We start from the raw sequence: 19,077 nt of genomic DNA, 5'->3' as shown, positions 1-19,077 counted from the left end.
CCATCCACTTCTACAATTCAGGTTTGCAGGTGGGTTGGAGACTATCTCAGCTGCCATAGGGTGAGAAGCAGTCTACACCCTGGACAGGTCGGCAGTCGCAAATCTAACACAGATATACAACCATTCACACTCACACATTTGGACAATTTAGAATCACCAGTTAACCTAACCCCACTAACTGCATGTCTTTGGACGGTGGGAGGAAGCTGGAGTACCCGGAGAGAACCCACATAGACACACGGCGAACAATAATGCAGAAATGTGATGTGAGACGTATTCTAGTTGTTGATTTTTATTTTTTTGAATCATAATCACTACCATTGTAGTGAGATCTTAGGTTTATACGGAGCTTTGTATCGTGAATGTGTTTGGTTCTGCTTTTGATTTCAATTTGGCTCACTATGGATGTAGCCAGCGACGCTGCGGGACTGGGACCTCTTTGTGACGATCTGCTGTACATATGCAGTCCGCAGACAGGCTGGAAATGTCAAATAAGTGAGAGACAGACTTGCGTGTTAAGGTAGATTTAGTAAAACGAACTACAGCCACGATCAAACATGTTTTTCATCATGGTTGCACAGGTGCCTACAGGTACTAAAGATTCCAAATAAAAGGCCGAGAGAGGAGACTGTCCTGCTGTTTTATGTGATGAAAAGAAAAAGAAATAGTTGTGCTGTGAAAAGATTAAACCTCACCACAAAATGTGTCCGGACTCCCTCTTCTGACATTTTCCTACTGTTGGACGCATTGTCAGATCGCACAAAGCTGCAGAAAGCAGTGTCTGCATTGTTTTTGTGCGTGTGGGCCCCCAGAGTTTGCAGGCAGACTCGTGAAAATTTTGATTAAACAGAAAATGAACTTTTTCATTTGTTGTGTGCAGCGTTATGTCTGGCAGATTCCGGGAACAATTCAATACCCACATGACACCATCCCTACTGTATAGCATGGAGTTGACAGAGGGAGGAATAAAAGGAGAAACACAGCAGCCAATATTGAGGGCAAAACTGAGTTCAGAGCGAGTTTGGAGTTTGAAAAGACCTCAGCCTTACAGTTGAATTTTCCAGCAGGATAACGATTGAACACATGCAAGGACAGATATAGGTATTTTAAGCATTTGCAGAAGCAAACCACTATGTCTGGCTGTGAGAAAATTTCTTTTTTCTGCCCGTTTGCTTATCTTGTAAAACCCAAATTCACATAAAGAGTGACCTTCAGGCCTTTATTCGACCACCACGTCGTGCTGTAAACCAGACAAACGCGGCCTATTTCAAAACTCGCTATCCCCGTGGTGTCAGACTGGAATGAGCCAGCAATAAACAGGCACCCTGAAGAATTCTTTCTCCTAACAACTAAACTCCAAATCGGACTGCCTCTTGGTGTGTGTGTAAAACATCGCCGCTGTCTCCGTTCACAGTGTGAATTGCGCTCCCAGTTTGTGAAAATAAGAATAAGGACAAACCCTCTATTATCCCAGGATGCGGTGAAGCCCCCCAAAAGCCAAAAACCAAAGCTGCAAGCCCCGCTTTTCCCAAAACCGTCTCCACACTCTGCTCCCTCCATGGCGGCTAATTTGTAGCCCCGGTGTTCGGACATCTGCTGATAGCAGATAGCATGGCCACTTCATTAGCTTCCTTTCTCTGCGTGTTTGTAAGGAGGGGGCCTCCACGGACCTCATTCTCATGCTCGCACCTGCTCGCCTCAAAGCACCTCGGGACACTGTAGGAGCACGTTCCTGTGCACATTACCATCCCGGATTCTATTAAAAAGCCAATGGTAGCTTTCCGTGGCAGTGTCTCTTCACATTTTAGGAACTCCCCGAGGGCAGCTTCGTTGATGCCTCTATTCCTTATAGTCATAGGCTTTCCCTGTGATGATTTTTTGTATATTTCTAAGTTCCTGTATAAACTTCATGTCTGGTGTATCTCTACCTCCAAGGAGACCTTTATAGATGAAATTGTTAGATATAATTTATAGCAGCAGTAGTCGGTGTCGAAACCTCTACAGCGATTTAAGTCATTCTTGATTGAAAAGTCACATGGGGGTGTTATCGTAATATTGTGTGCCATCTTTTGTGTTTGAAGGGCAGTGCAACTGTATGTCCATCTATAACCCATTAATGCCAGGTATTTTATATTTGATGCTTGAGTTTTTGAGACTTCTACATCTGATGTAGTGGTGCAATATTTAGGCCCATGGCTTAAATAGAAGACATGGAGGACTGTTTTGGCCAATCAAGTCTTGTGAGACCAGGCAGAACATTCAGCATAACAAGCTGTTAGTGTTTATTGCATGTTCTTCTGCATTATTCACCCTCTGAATATAAGACGTGATGTGTGTGGCTGGTCTTATAAGTAAAAGAGGCTGAAAAGAAGGTCCGTGGCGTCTCCAGGCAGAATCTGAGTCACTTCGTTTTTACATGGACAGCAAGATCCAACAGTGAGGCATCAGCGGGGAGTGACTCGTGATTTTTGACAGAACACTTGTCAAAAAGAGAAAAGGCTTTGTAGTCACGGCAGATGGTCACCCCTCTCTGAGGGGTTAAAAGGGAGTTTTTCCTTCCCACTGTCGCCAAGTCCTTACTCCTAGGGAGTCATTCATTGACAAATGTTGCTTTGTTGAGCTAGTGAGGACGCTTAGTACCTCACATTTGTTTGGGTGTACCAGTTGCTTATTCTAGTGCAGGTTTCTCTGTTTAGAGTCATGGAGCGAATATCTTCAAGTATGTCTTTTGTTGAATGAACAGTCGCTGGTCCATTTTTTTTTTTGCAGAATTCTGTAGGTAGAAACATTTCTAAGAGATATAAAGGCTATTCATGTAACGTTATTATCTAGCAGCTTATAGGAAATGAAGAGCGCTCGTTCACAAATAGACTGGAATTTCTACAGTCCTCCTTCTAGTCTTACTACCACTCAAAGCCCACATTTAAACACAAGTTCAGACAGTGCTTTAGTCTGTAAAGTCCTTCTTATTCATGGCCAGTTTAGAATCATAAATGATCCTAACTTGCATGTCTGCGTTCATGCTGGAAACGTGTGTAGCCACTGGGAGAACATGCAGACTCTACACAGAAACAACCAAGCCAGAGTTTGAACAAGTAACCTTCTTACCGTGAGGTGACAGTGCCGTAAGACGTCATCAGGGTGAGCCGATCCCAACAAACTAAATGTGGGATGATGTGGGACATGTTAACAATGCTGGGAGGTGGTCAGATATATTATATTTGAATGCATCTTTGGGTTTCAGTAAGGCTATAGCATTAGATAAGCTAACCTTGACTCACAAAATAATAAAAAGCCTTCCGATTATGTGCATTAGGTAAAAGTCAGACTTTAAAATAGCGCATGTCCTGCAGAACCAGTCAAAATAATGGGACACTGTCTCCAGATACAGGACAGGGGAGAAGAAGTGCTGTGCAGTCTCACATACAGAGGGACATCTGGTTTCCCAAAATGTCAATTTTAGAAGGATTTAAGTTGCATGTTGTTCTTTGTTTATTTGACCCCAGTTGAACCAGAGGGTGTCCTGTATCTGGTGCTTGGTACAGAAAGTGTTCAAATGCAGTGTCGTGGCTGCCGTGAGACTAAAGGGAAGATGTCAGAAGACTGAGTCTCAATTATAGAAGACTGCAGTGAAAGAGTGGTTGGTGTCTGCAAAGATTTCAGGTTTCAGATTGGGCTGCAGCTTTCTTACAATTTTTAAAATGACGTGTATTTGATCTTACCGAACAGACAGTGTTTTCACTTAGAGAGTGCATGTTTTTATTCATATTTCCACACCGACTGTGGGCCTAAATTTCATTTAAAGTGATATTAGAAAGGTCTTAAAAAGCATTACGTGTAACTTGTTTAAGCCTGAAAGAGCAATTTGACCGGTTATAGAAATATTAGATAATACAGCTGTTAAAGCAGCTCCTCCAGCAGATAATATCAGTGCAAAGCGTGGCATAAAGAAAAGCCTGCTCTCCTCAGGACTGCAGCACTTCTCTGTAAACGCAAAACCCCTGCCATCTGAACTATTTGTAAAATGCTAAACCCCATAAAAATTTTACAAATGTTGGCTTTAAGCTCACAGTTTTAACGAAACGACTTGCACATCTTGTTGCGTAACACCCGCCCTGCTAGGCATCAGCTAATGCCTACAACTGTGAGGAGAACAATGTAAACATGTAAATAGTGTTTTATGGAGGCTCTTCACTCCACCCAGGAGGCCGTTGTACTGTGAAACCGAGCTGTACAGCAATGCCTCTCACTGTTGGCATCATTCCACTCCTTAAATGACACACCATGGATTTGGAGGCAAAGAAGTTTTATTGTTGTCGCCCTAGCGTCCCTGATGCCCTGAATCTTGCGTCACATTAAAAATTTATCTGGCAGACTTTTCAGTGTGGGTAATAAAAGGAACACTCACACACACACACACACACACACATATATATATATATATATATATCTATAGAGACACTAAATCAAAGTCGCGTCTCTATTTCACCCCGTTGTTAGCTTCAATGCAGGACTGGCAGTTTTTTTTTTCTGTCCTTGTTGACATTGTTTATGTTTTCGACCAGTTCCCTCTGACTGTACGCAGGGCAGTAAGAGGGTTAGGAGGTCGCAAAAAGGTGCTCAGTGTTTGGGTAAATTAAGGTGAAGTGTCTGTTTGTGTATGGTTTTAATTTTAAAAGTGTTTGTGTGTGTTTGTGTATGTGTGTGTCAGCATGGCCTCCAGCTATACAGCTCAATAAATACAATAGTTTCTTTTTCTTTAATCCTAAGAATGACTATAAGTTTATACACTGAGGAAACCTCTGGCTCTTTTTATCTTTAGCTGACTTAGGCGTTCCTTTACGCTCTTCCCGCACGTGTTCTGTATTTGTGTTATCGCTTACCTCATTGCTCTGTGCGCGCGCGTTTGTGTAGGTGTGTGCGTGCATGTGTGTGACCGAGCTCCTCTGATTACCCCACTGTCCACTGCTTGTTGGGGACCACTTTGTGACCGTTGCCGTGGGCGACCAGATGGCTAATTGAGCACTCTGTCATGTCACCTCCCTTCACAGGGGACTGAGCCAATCGGCGCAGGCCAGACTTCTCAGCTGCCGCCCCCACAGACATCACAGTCCCATCTTAACAGAGTCCAGCTTTAGGGGCCCAGAGGGGTTGTTTAGAAAGCTCACAAAGGGAGCCTTGTTACAACTGATACCACATCAAGCCACTGGCTTATTTACATTTTGTCAATCTGAATGGTCGACAGTGGAAAATGTGTGCATGTGCGTCCGCGTATGTGTGTGCGTAGACTCACTTCCCTGGAATTTGACTGCGAAAATCATATTCCGTGTATTTATGATGCCGTAATTGGCAGACATATCCTCTGTTAGATTCACAGCTAGATTACAGATGCTGCTAACTAACTTGGCACGGCATTCCTTGGCATCACATCAAAAGTATATTACTTGTTACGAATAGCCAAGAAAAAAGGCCTGTGTCCTGCAGAAATGATGCTGCTGCTGTTGGGATGTTGCTTTATACGAGCTCGGCTGTAAATGGATGAAGGATGACGTGCATTTGTGAGCTGTTTTTCAATGTAATTTTCCCTTGAAGTCTTCATTGATATTTACTTGATAAACTTGGCCAGAATCACAGTTATGTAAAGAAAAAATGCCAAAACTGATGCATGTTTATTAATTAAATCATTGATGGATTATTAATTAGCATTAAAACTTTTTTATACTTCTTATATTTTGTTTTTTTTTAAATAACTTGCTAAAGATTAATTTGGCTATTGCAGCTGATGTTAGTGCTGAATAATGTAGTAGCTACAAAGGTGATGTAGTTCTTGCCTGTTGACCAACAACAATCCATCCAAGTTCAAATGGAGCATTTGGATTTAATAAGTGGATTTTGTACTGAAGGCTAATTTTTAAACATGCTATTCAGGGTGGGAACTACTTCTTCTTGGACTCTTTTGTGTACCCTATGATGCATCATGGCCCCTAGAACCATAATTATATAAATATGCATCTGGCTGGGGGCCCATTTAGCTCACCTGGTCGAGGCTCAACAAGGCTCAACACAGTGGCCTGGTTTAAGTCTTGACTGGGACCCTTCTGCTGCATGTCTTCTCCCACACCCATCGTTCCACCTTCCTGTCTAATTTTAACTGTCCAATCACATAAAAATGAAAAAATGCCCCTCTGTGTATTTTGTCAGCTCCTTCTTTTAAAAACACAATGAAAATTCTCTGAATTTTTAATATTCTTTTGACTTTTATCCCCGTATTAGATCTTTGAGCCTTTAAAGCATGCAAATGCCCCTGTGAAGTCTGAGCGTGTAGGTTTTCTCCTATTCAGAAATGATACTTTTCACATCTACGAGTCTGCAGGGGTCATAAATGTCGTCATCAGAGGGTGAACATGAGGCTCCGTGCAGACGTTGTGTAGTACGTCTATAAGGACTCTGCACTGCAGAGGCACCGACAACACGTGGTTCCTGCACGCAGACTGCCAAACAGAGTAATAACAACAACTTACTCAACCATGGTGTCTGAGGCTCTCCAGACGGGAGCATAATCCCAGCCTTAATGCAAACTGTATGACGTGAACAAAGCAGCAGCTGCAGAGACTTGCAGGAAAAGGGAGGTTTGATTTCCTACTTCTATAGAAAAATGAACATAGACATTATGACTGAGGGAACACACGAGCATTATTAAGTGGACAAAAATAAGCTGAACGGATATTAAGTCATAATGTTTTTCTCGTTTTGTATTCACCTTTAAGGCAGAGTTCGATCTGTTCTTATATCTCTGTAACATTGGCTAACAGTTTGCTAATAAGATGCTGCAGTAACACAGGCCCAGAGACTCCTCGATGACCCCCTGATAACCGCTCGTCTCCAGGGGGGAAAATGCGTATTCCCTTACCAGTTGCGCGTTTGCTTGCTGTCGCTGCACAAAAACTGGCATATTAGAAGAGGTGTATAGTGCTGCACTAAAAAACCTCTTTGCAATTGGTTTGGTCACCAGCAGATTACCACAGTGTCAGTGTTTCCATGGAAGATGCCAATTAGTCTGTTATTACTCACCAACTATTTGCTATATGGTTGTGAGACTGTAAAGAGAGCAATGGAAACTGCGAATGGACGCACCATTAATTTTCAAAATAAAAGCCGTGGCTTTTGAAACCTATTGGTTTCAGTGGTCTTCAGTGTCACTGTGTTTAGTTTTGTCCACATTTTGCCACGTTTTTATCAATTTTTGCTACCACTTGGTGATCAGGTAGCAATTGTTTGTGAAGGACTTGGCAGCTTCTTAACAAATAACGCGCTACAATAAGAATGCACTACTGACCAAAACATTCGTAAGGTGGTTTTCCTGTCCAGTACCCTGCTTGCAAGTGATTACATCTAGCAATAGCCTAAGTTTGTTTCTTATTCACATTTCTCTGTGTATTTCTAATAGGTTGCTTGTTTGTTTTAATATGAGAAAAACATATTTTTTATGTTTTGATATGTTTTTATGCCTTTAGAACCCTTTGAACGTTTACGTTTGACATGGATTTGAAATTGCAATATATATACTGTCCTTATTTGTGTTTGAGTCTATAATTACATTTCAGTTTTTAGAGATTCATGGCTTGTTCTCTTCTTGGTTTCTTTGCACCACTGAAACAATTTTGGACAGTAAAAAAAATGCTTTCTATAGAGACGTATGATTTTTGCTGTAGTTCTTAAATGCTCTGTAAGTTGGGCTTCTAAATCCTTTTTTTATTATGTGCTTACTTGATAGTTTACTTCAAAGCAAAGAGTATTAATGCACATTTGAACACAATTAGCTCGTCTGACATAATGAAACTACACACATAACGATGTTCAGAATAAGCTTTCTTGTTAAATTAACTGGCTGTTTTTTCGCTGGGGAACGATACGCCGTCCTGAGAAGAGGCATTAGTGGTGTTACTAAAGGGTAGAAATGTCACTTCAATCAAAAGTGGTTTCAATTAAAGTTATTTTACCTTGCTTGATGAGGGAGCTGGAGGTAGTGAAGATAAAATCTGTAAGATATTTCCAAGGCTTTGGCAGAAAATTGAACCCCAGAATTGAAGCTAATTGAATTTGAGAATGATAAGGTTGAATGTGGGGAGCTCTTGAAGTTTGCGAGAAAAAGAGAGAAAAATGAGTGACTTCTAATTTTAATGGACAAAGATGAAGCGAGGACACAGTGTAGAAATTATTCGGGTTTTTTTAACAGATACAGCACGTGGAGGACTCTGCCACGAAGTGCTCTCACAATGCTGCGTCTTTGACTTTGTCACATGGTCACTCTCTTTCAATGTCATGAATAAATAAACACCAACTTGTATAATCACTTTTTATGCTGCTTGTGAAAAAAAAGAAGATAATACTGTGCTGCTTTATTGATGCCCACGGGAAAATGCTTTCCATATGTAGGTCAGTGCACGAGTTCAAGAACAGCAATTGTGAAGCCAGTGGGGATTCATTGTCTTGCTTGTGGGTCCTTCAGTAGTGTGAAAGCCTCCCAGAGCTGGATCGGGGATTCACATATTCAGCTTGAAGGACAGACTTTTCAGTCAGGTATTTTATACGGATGACACTGGGAGAGAAAGCTCGAATCACGCGTGGGATTGGTGTTATTTTAATCTAAAACACTTTCCACATCCCAAATCTGAACAGCAAAATGAGATCTCAGCAGTGATTGGCATGCACTGGAGGCTGGTGTTAGGGGATCTGTTAGAATATCAGCTAATGCAAGCAGTGATTGTCATGTTAGCGTGTGTAGTGGAGCCACTGTACTATGGTTAGAGGGCAGACGCATCACCTTGTTGCCCCTTTCAGCAAATGTTCTTTGCAAGTGAATTATTTACTGAGTGGAATTCTACAGGAGAGAGATCACAAAGTTATTGAATACAGTATAAAAAATTACCCCAGAAAACAGCTTTGGGTGCACTCGGTTATTTTCCCATTGCCGATAACTTCGTCTATTTATGTGATTTTGCATATCGTATGATTGTTAAACCAATTTAAATGCTCACTTATTACGTTAAAACAATTCTTAAAAGCTGCAGTAGGCAGAGATCTAGAAAAGCTGAACCAACCGAAAGCACCACTGGACAGGAAATGGCATTTGCACTACAAATTAGGCCACACTCTCACTGGGCCACACTAGAGACTGGTTCGCGACCCACTGTAAACCTTTCCCTGACCGGTTGGTGAGTGGTTGCTGGAGGTTGCTGGCTATTGGTAGATAAATTTGTTTGCAAAGAGGTATACAGTGGTCTACCAAAAAACCTCCTTGCAACTGGGTTGGTTGCTAGTGGATTTCTGCAGTTAGCCATAGTGTGCATATGTCAACTACTAACCAAAAATGGGGAACAGTCGCCTCAAAGTAAGCTTTTAAAATTTGTTGACTCCAGCGGTAAGTCAAAAGTTTTGTTCAAAGGGGAACATTTCCCATTTCTGGACTGTCCTGCACTTCTTGCACTTTAACCACCACTTGGCAAGTGGTTGGAGAATGTTTGGCATTTTGCATGCAGAATACAGACAACCACGGCAACTTGCTAGTGATCAAAGCAATTACTAGGTTTTTGGTGCAGCGATATATATCTTTGTGACCAATTGTACTGGCTGAATACCAGCAACCTACAACAACCAGGAGTTCAAACCCTAATCTCTCAGGTGAAAATGTCATTGGCTTTACTCCATTGCACCACAGCTTCTTACTTAATACTTCATCCCTCTGGGCCTCTACTTCACCTGATCTGATCTCTCTCCGGATACTTGAATAAAAGTAATAAGTAATTATTATTTTTTTCTCCAATGTTGCTTAAAAAATCTGATTACTCCAGCTTTAATTTTGCTTTGCATCCCTTGAGAAAAAGGTAACATAAATGGCAGTAAAGGAATGAATGAATAGACGGGTGCCATTACATTCTTTGAGGAAAACCATTTCTTTGCTCATGTGTTCCTCCTCTGCTTCCCTTGTAGCTTTCCCTCGACTGGACCAATGGTCAGAGAACGCCTGCCTGCCTGAGGCTTCCATCTTCATGGACGGTTTCCTCTACATCTCATCTTCATCTACCAAGGCGACGTTGGACCGTCGCGGTAGGGATGGTGAGTCAAAATGGCACTTTTGCAAATCACAGGCAAGTCCAATCCATCCATCAGTCCATTTGTAAGCAATATAAGCTGCATGTTTGTCAGAGGTCTCCTCCAGTTAAGCGCTGATCGATCAATCAGTGTCAGTCTGTCAGCTGTCAAACTGCCAATCGTTTAATCTGTACAGCAAGCAGTCACAGTCACAACGATCAATGAATTTGTCTTTCAAACGAGTTCTTCCTCGTCCTCTGGGAGGTCTTGTCAGACACAAGTATGTTAGATGAATCATCAGTGAATGCACTACGGAAGCACGGAGCAAATCTGACAAAAAACTACAACAAAAAAACTAATTAAAGAAAGAATTTTAGCACAAATCCGTTGGAAATGTACCTGAGATGCCTTCTCCAAAACTTCAAATTTCTCTTTCTTTTGTCTTCCAAGCGAGTTTAAAACTTTTAATCAGCTTCCATTTCTCACCCAACTCATCAGCTGCTGCTGAACCTCCTGCTCTGCAGTGGTCCCACTTCTCCAAACAGCTGGAGCATTTCTGGGGCCCATGGGTAATTAGGAGAAGGAGCCAGCTTTGGGTAATGCCTCTGGGGAAGGGGGTTATTGGGAAGGTGGAGGAGTGGGACGAGGGATGGGGGAGAAACACTACCTGCCACTTGAATGAGCTAAATCTCCTTCATGTTCAGCATGATCTACCTCCATTTCCATTATCCCACACATGCACTGCTCTCATTGGCGGTTGTACATGCTGGCTAATGAACAGGGCTGAGGTCTGGGGAAATTGCCTCTTAGAGAAAATTGTGGAAAATTTAGCCGAGTATCTCTCGAAAAATCTCATTATCCGCACAAATGAAATTCATTTTCATTTCATTTGTTAAAGGATAATTCCAGTGTAATGCAACTTGACTCTTAATTTCATAGTTTTTGGCCAAAATTTGTATTAGCCATAATAACGTGGTTACTCACCGAGGAAATTGGGAACAAGGTGATTTCATTGCAAAAGAAAAAAGCTCGACAAGAAACCAGAATGATCAAATGACCAGTTTTGAAGTGTATCTGAAAGGGGAAAAAAAAGTCAGATTAATTCATTTTTTTATATTCTGGTCATGTTGTATCAACAGAATGAAACTAGATTTTGTAAAACTGAATTTACAAATTTTTATTATTTTTTATTCATGCCTTGTTCTTCATGTTTTTCATTAAAATAGAAATGAAAGCAAATGAAATGGTTAAATGTTATTCTGTAACGCTATAGAGCAGGGACGGGGAACTTGTTCTGCAGGTTTTAGCACACCTGAATCAAATGATTAGTTCATTACCAGGCCTCTGGAGAACTTCAAGACATGCTGAGGAGGTCATTTAGCCATTTAAATGAGCTGTGTTGGATCAAGGACACATCTAAAACCTGCAGGACACTGGCCCTCGAGGCCTGGAGTTCCCCCACCCCTGCTATAGAGCCTTCTACGCATTACACATAAGGCCATGTCCACACTAATACATTTTCGTTTGAAAACGCATCTTTTTCTCTCCGTTTTGGCCCTCCGTCCACACTGAGACGGCGTTTTCACTCAAGGAAAATGCAGCGTTTTGAAAACGCTCTCCAAAGCAGATACATTTGAAAACGCAGTTTTCGCCTCGCAGTGTGGACAGCGAACCCGGAGCCTTTTCGAAAACGATGACACATTTTAGTCATGTGATGCAGTCATGTGACCAATTAAACTAAGATAGCAGAGGGCATTATACAGCAGTTGTTTTGTTTGCTCTGAATCTTGACAGCCTTGTTAAAGATTAATATCAGTCTGTACATGCGTCAGATAGCTTTTCTTCAAATTCTTTAATTCTCACTCGCTTTTGCAACTTTGTACTTTTGTGTTACTCGCAGCAACAACTCCACCTCATTGTTAGTCAATTTAAAAAACTGTGCTTTTCCTCGACATTTTGCTGCGACGTTTCAAAGAGCCGGAAAGTAAATAAACGGCAGACAGAAATGAGGCAGGTAAATGCGCAGTAATGGAATGTAAGTGTTTTCGGACATTTCAATGTGGACGCACAACTCTGTGAAAATGACTGAAAATGATAGGGTGGATGCGGAAAACACTGTTTTCAAATTTATCCTAGCTAGTGTGGACGTAGCCTAAATTAGCTGCTCAGCTATGGATATGCGTGCTATGAGGCTCCCGGTGCACAGTTTCTGTGCTGATGTTAATGCCAGACGAGGTTTGGAAAGAAGGTGGAGCAGTAGCTACTGTTACTCATTGTGCACCTCAGGAGTTGGTGAGCACATCTACATTCACAATAAATGACCTACCAGAATAGGTCATTACTGAATGTCGGTGGACCTGTATCTGATGAAAATATAAAATGTTAAGTTGTTGTAATAACAAGATAATTTTTAAACTGCATTGTACTGTCATCTTAGTAAGAAGTCATAAATAACCACCCCAAGCTGTTTAATATTGGCTGGTGTTGTTTACGTGAATGCTTTGCCAAAAAATACATTGATGTGTCTGCAGAGCAGTGAGAGCGGCTCTAGACTGTAGTGGTTAACACGTTGGCTTGGTAAGCAAAAGGTCACTGGCTCGATCTACCCGCTGTAGCCATCTTGAAAGTAACTTTAGTTAAGTATATCTTAAGGTTACAGTCTCTGCTCGAGGCCATACCACCCTGAGCATGCCCAATGGTTGGTACTTGGATGGTCGCTTGCCTGGGAATCTTGTGGCAGCTGTGGCTCAGGATGTAGAGCCGGTCATCTATCCAGTGCCTGCTCCAGTCTACATGCTGAAGTATCCTTGGACGTACTTTGACATGAACGCAGAGTTGCCCCTGATGTATCCATCGGAGGTTGTGTGTGTGCGACTATTAGATGAGGTGCTTGGATATAGAAAGAAAAGCACTTGTATGAATGTGACTGAGTGAAGGAGGCTTGTAGTAAAAAAAGCGCTTTGAGTGCTCTGTTAGCGTAGAAAAATACTATATAGTCACCACTCCATTTACCATCTTGTATCCTAATATAAAAGCCGAGATGGAACGTGAGTACATGGGTTGTTGTTCCACATACAGCGGGTGTTTCAGACAGAGTACTACAGGTGCCCATTTTTGTTGGTCACTGTCGTGCATTTTATACCACTTGCAGTCGCCGCGCCATCTCCTCAGATAAGTGCTTGTGATATTTCCTCCAATAAATACCTTGTTATTTCATCAATTATAGAAAACCACGCAGACACAGCTTTTGTGCTTTAATGGTGCTTTAACTGCAGCTGCTGAAAAATTCAGAGGGGTTGGGTTCAAAACTCGGTGTGTTCCAACTTCTTCAATCACAAGGAAACGCTGTCAGGACTTTGCGAGCGCAGAGGGGTGAGGTATTTTTGAATGTGCTCTCCTGGATGTCTTTTGCTTGCAGGCTAATGGTTTGATGGTCTATAGATGCACCAAAGTCCTTAATAATTCATACAGTAGCTTGTGCTCATGGCTTAATAAAAGCACTCTGCCACAGTGTCTTAAACTTCACCTTCTTTTTTTGGCTTGGAGAGAGCTCTAGTGAGCTGTTGTGCTTCCACTGATGGGAACTAGTATGTGTAAATTAATTTGGCAAGCATTTTTGGTAATGCCTTTGAAAAGGTGGCTGGGGGGCGAGGACCAGTGTGCTGGCCCACAGTAATGAAATAAAATACAACGCCTGCTTTGCATTTGGCAGCATGTTAAGTCAAGACACTGCTGCTAATATAGATTAGGGTTAGAAAAACAAATTTCCTTGTTTAATTTAACAGCGCTCCACCGTCCTCGGCAGCGTGGCACCACTTTACCTCCCGCTTCCTGTTGTGTTTGAGCTCGGCTTCATATCCGGTTTGTACAGTTGATTCCAGCGTCAATTAAGTCCTCCCCCTTCGAACGGGCCGAGCGGTGACTCATGCTACTCCCACACTGAAGAGCGTGCACTTCTCCGTGTGCGCTCGTGTGAGTCCTTTGAGGGGAAAGCGAGACAGTTAGTGTCTGAAATGGTGAGTGGCAGCAAGGAAATGGCATCCTCAATTTTGTTTGATTAGTTTTGTCTTTTCCCTCATCAGCAGTGCTCTGTTTTTTTCCCTTTCCCCAGCAACACTAGCTCAGAAGAGAAGAGAGAAGAGACAGATGTGGAATTACATTTTACTGAGGACAGAAATCTGTGTGGACAATTCAGTTACTTGCAGCTACAAAGTTAGAGTCGGGTTTTTGATAGTGAACCAAATCTTCTTTGTGGTTTATGGTAAAAATTTGCTTTCAAAGACTGCTTAAATAATTACAATTTCTAAGTAGTCACATTTATACTGCTCTGTTTTTATTTCACGAGCACTAGACAAAGCCCATTGAAACAATTTGTCTTAATCTAATGTACTTTTTGGGGTGTCTGTGTTTATGTAACCGCGCCTCCTGCCTAAATGAGTAAGCAGTGCTGTTGCTAAAGCCAGAAATACATGGCAGATAGTGTGTATTTTTTTCCCTTTATCTTATGCCATATCTGTCCATTCCTCCCTGTAATGAAGTGGGCTGTAATTCTGGCACAGACAGATCGTTCAGATCCCTTCAGTTTCTCGATTTCCATTTCCAGCCCCCCTGACAAGCTGTCCAGCAGATGTCTTCATCACAGATATTTTAGTCTGATGGCAAGATAGACAGAAGATTGGTGGAAGGGGTAGAGGTGGGAGAGTGAGCGAGGGAAGAGGTTGATTCAGTGGAAGAGGGGCACAGCCGGCTATTTCGATGCATACTGAAATGGGTGCCTGCGCCGCGTCGATAAAAAGTTTCGGGGGACTTTTTGGGTAAATCTGGGCGAGCGCGGTTAAAAATAAAACTTGATACACATTCAGAGTTAAAACTTTTGAGTAAACTTGTTATTCTATAAATGCGGCCCATTCAGTCAATGAACAATAAGACAGTTTAAATGCCACATTGACTGGCTGATTTGTCTAATCAGCCTGCTCATCGTGCGCTCTTGGAGCATTTAGCACATTTCACAAATTGCTGTAGTGAGAGAGGAGGTGAAGGGAAAAGGAGCAGCAAAAGGAGAAACTGAGGTTCCACATAGTAGATTTCCTCTGGAAAACACTATGCGGGGAGAGCTTTTAGTGTATAAGCTAATTGGCCCGATTTAGCGGGTGCAGGCTTGTACCACGCTTGGCTTCCGCTAGGCGTTGTCTCTGGCGGCTGGTTGTGGACTCCTGCGGAGAACGGCTGGGCCGCAGGGCCGTTGCTGTGTGTGGGGAACAGCTGGCAATGGACGCAGCTGCTTGATTGTAAATCAAGCACCATTGTTCCTGCTATTGCGCTGGTGCTTGTGTGGAAGCTAGTGGTATCCCACCCGCTAAGGAAATGCCGAACCACAAACAAAGAGGGAAGATAGATGCACATGATTGGGTGATGTGCAGATATTTGATAAAGCCAGTTTCCTGGGGGAATATCTTCAAGGGATCCAAAGGCATTCACTGCTGTGTTAGGAAGTAACTTGTGCCACACATTTTTAACACAGTTGCATTCAAGTGATTGAAACTCATTGTATGCATGAGACCATGCCAATATGGCACTGAAATGGCAGCATCACATGTCCTGCATCTAGAGTACAACTTCCTTGCCTGGTTTTATAGACATTCGTCTACTTTGTGTGTCTTCTGTCTTATCCATAATCCATCAAATCAAACATTCATTCCCAATTCAAGCCCGAAGAAGATCAGTACTGATGTCTCCAATTAGATTTTTTAAATTCTTGACTTGTGACACCTTGTGGCTGCCCCCCTTTCTACGATCTCCTCGACGTGTTAAGGCTGTATGTGAGAATCTGTACCTGTGGTTTTGCTGCCCATTATTAGGATAATTCTTCTAAAAGTGGTAGAGTAGGGAGCCCACTCATGTGTCCACTCTGATTAGACTCAGGATCCCACAGCAATTTGCTTCCTGGATTCACAGTGGGACTTTTAGTGTCTTTGTCCTTGGACGAAGAGGAAATTAAAAATGTTTTCTTTGTGTCCTCGGCATAGATGGAAGGTTTTGAACATGTCTGTTCAGGGAGATTGGATCTAGATGCCACAAATGGCAGCGTCGCAATGATATCCATTAATATTCCTAATATCCAGGTCTGCTCGTTTGCATATTTCAAAGGCATTGTAACTTTTTATGACCTTGATGAGAGGTTTTGGACCTCTCCGGCATGTTAACCTTCAATAAAAATCAATATCTAAGAGTTATTTTAAACAAAAAAAGCTCACCATTTTGAGCTTTATTTGTTCACGGTCTACTATTTCAGCTACAGGAGTAAAATAAAACCACTATTATTTGATTGTTTTGGCCGCCCAGATCAAGTTTTCATTTTCCTGGAAGTTTAGCTAGAATTGCATAGTGAAAACAAGGCTTTAAGCAACCAATCCAAACACTCATTTTGTCATTATTCTATAGCCAATTCATTGCACAACCAACATTTACTTTGTTATCATGCCTTGATGGCTGCCTGTTGTCAGTTTAATATGTTTTAAATGTGTAGTTGTTATGGGGGATTATAATGAGACATCTGCAGCAATACCAAATGAATAGTATAAAATATATATGCATTAGTTATGGAAAAATGGGTAAACACACCTTATGGCAGCTGTAAATTTCTAATCACACGCAGTTTCTTATACTTTATAGTACTGTGTTTGTGTCTTGAGCCACCCATCATCTCTTTATATTCTCACCAAAATGGGAAATTTGTGCAGCAATTTCTTGGGAAATGTGCAAACATGCATATGTAAATATATCATATAAGGGAAACTAGAATTTGTACAATTCAAACGAGCTTGTCGATGAGCTTCAACACAGCCTGAGCTCTCATGCAAGCTTTCGTGTCATTTCTTACAAGAAAGTTTGAAGGACTTTCAAAAATCGTATTTATTTTATGTTTTTCTATCCAGCTATGCTGAATGTACTTTTCTGTGTTCATATTTCCATCAATTTTGACAAGATCTCCAACACCAGTGGCTTACACGCAGGCCAACCGTGACAGAGCCTCCACCGTGTTTTACAGATGGCTGTAGGTGCTTACTGTTGTACAGCTCTGCTGACCTCCTCTGTACATATAAATATGATCTAAACCAAAGTTTAAAATTTGGTTTCATACCTCTATCAGACCTGTTGCTGTTGATTTTCGGCACACGTTTTATATAGCTTGGCATACCTCAGGCATACCTCTCCCTGTTTCCCTTCTTTAACAATGGCTTCTTGACAGCCAGCCTTCCACTGAGACCCGTTCTGATGAGGCTTCAGTGAACAGTAGACGAATCAACCGAGGGGCCAGATGCCTGTCTCACGTCCTGTGTCAGGTCTTTGCTCGAATATTTTCCTATTTCTTAAGGACATGACTTTCAGATACTATTCAACTGCTGAAGATTGGTTTTAGGCTTTGGACTTCTGCTTTTGTCTTCCACTTGGAGGTGACACAGCATGCCATGCTGAGATATGTCAAGTTTTCACCAACAGCTCTTTTGCATTCCCTTCTTAATGCAAAATACTGTTTTATGCCTCTCAAACTGTTATCTGTAGTATTTTCATAAATTCATCTAAAGAAATACGAATGTGGGAATTATACTTGCACAATGAAAATAAAGGGCGATTCTATTCCATGTGTTTTTGCAACAGGCTGCTAGTAACATAGTGCCTAAATCGTCTGTTGTGTGTAGACACAATGCCGGTTCATCCCTTGAGTTATGAGTTGTTTTATGCTTGAATGATTCACAGGTCAGTGTTAAGCAAGACTGAGTGAAAAAGGAGCTGAAACTTTAAAAACCTTCAGAAAGCCTAAAGAACTCTTACTGTAGACCATGTTCAAAAATTACAACAAAGTCTGACTCCGTGGAAGCAAAATCTAGAGAAATGAGAGGATATTTAAGACGTTCAAGGTGCTGTATGGAGTGTCCACGTGAACGCTTACCCTCTGTCGAGGCCCAGATTCCCAGGTTTAGGAGCAATTCCTATATGGAAGAGATATGCCATTCTTTTACTGGTTTTCACATGTCAGCATCTCCTCCTGTAACCTTGTCCGTTAAGCCTGCAACACAAAGAAGATTTTAAAAAACAAACAAACCCATTTCTTGTTTGATGATCAATTTTTTTTTTTGTTTTGACAATTTGAAGTTTTTCCTTCGTAAAGACATTTAACCAAAAAAAACAAAACAAAACCTGAACGTCTGCACTAAATTTGTAATTGGACTGAACGACATTCAGCAGTTGTCGAGACATTGAATGTGAACTCCAAATGTCAGCCTGGTGATTGTGGCGTAAAATTTGACGGGAATCTGCAAATTCATGAGAGTTCAGCCTGTTCAACAAAGTTCCAGGGGGCAAAAGTGAAGTGAGGGTGATTTAAAAAATAATGCCATGAAAACTTGTTTATTTATTAGTTAGCCTCATGTAAAATGCAGTAAACTGAACCGTGACAGCACCAAATAGGTACCACCTTTGCCTTTTAAACAACACCAGATCCTCCTGGGTATATTTTATACATATATCTTACAGATAACAACATTAACTTACTGAGCAGTATGATTTATAAGAGCAGCACAGTACTGCGTGCCATGTTTAGTAGTACTTTCGTCCATACATGACCTAAACTCCCACATAACCACCACATGAACCATTACAAAGACACTTAAAAAAAAAAAAATTACCAACATGCCACGTTCCTGCGGGCTCATGATGGCACCTGACTTCAGTTCAGAAAACAAGTGTGCCTTTTAAGAGGATGATTGTGCTAAAGGTTTCACGTGGTACAAAGGAAACTTTTCGGCTAATAAGCTATTAGGGACAGGACAGAGAGAAGGAAGGGCGAAATTACAGAGGCAGTGCAGCACGAAACAACGACTTAGCTATTCTCTGTTAAGAAATGATGGACATGACATTTTCTGCAAAACCTTAGTGATTCAGGGACACATTTGAAGCGAAAGTGAAGTGCATGGCAATCTTTTC

At 41.6% G+C, this 19,077-nt stretch overlaps 1 protein-coding gene across 2 annotated transcripts in view; it reads left to right on the top strand.

Moving 5' to 3' along the window:
• arap2 (ArfGAP with RhoGAP domain, ankyrin repeat and PH domain 2) overlaps positions 1–19,077 on the top strand; it is a 165,837-nt gene that overhangs the window by 93,448 nt on the left and 53,312 nt on the right. For both annotated transcript variants that reach the window (XM_005751799.2, XM_013915588.1), the window contains exon 15: positions 9,991–10,116. In XM_005751799.2, coding sequence (XP_005751856.2) covers positions 9,991–10,116 — 126 coding nt within the window. The remainder of the gene's footprint in view (positions 1–9,990; positions 10,117–19,077) is intronic.

This window comes from Pundamilia nyererei, unplaced genomic scaffold (genome assembly GCF_000239375.1).
Source record: "Pundamilia nyererei isolate P.nyererei 1_Seehausen unplaced genomic scaffold, PunNye1.0 scaffold00327, whole genome shotgun sequence".
Taxonomy (NCBI): Eukaryota; Metazoa; Chordata; class Actinopteri; order Cichliformes; family Cichlidae; genus Pundamilia; species Pundamilia nyererei.
This window is presented reverse-complemented; position numbering and strand designations above follow the sequence as displayed.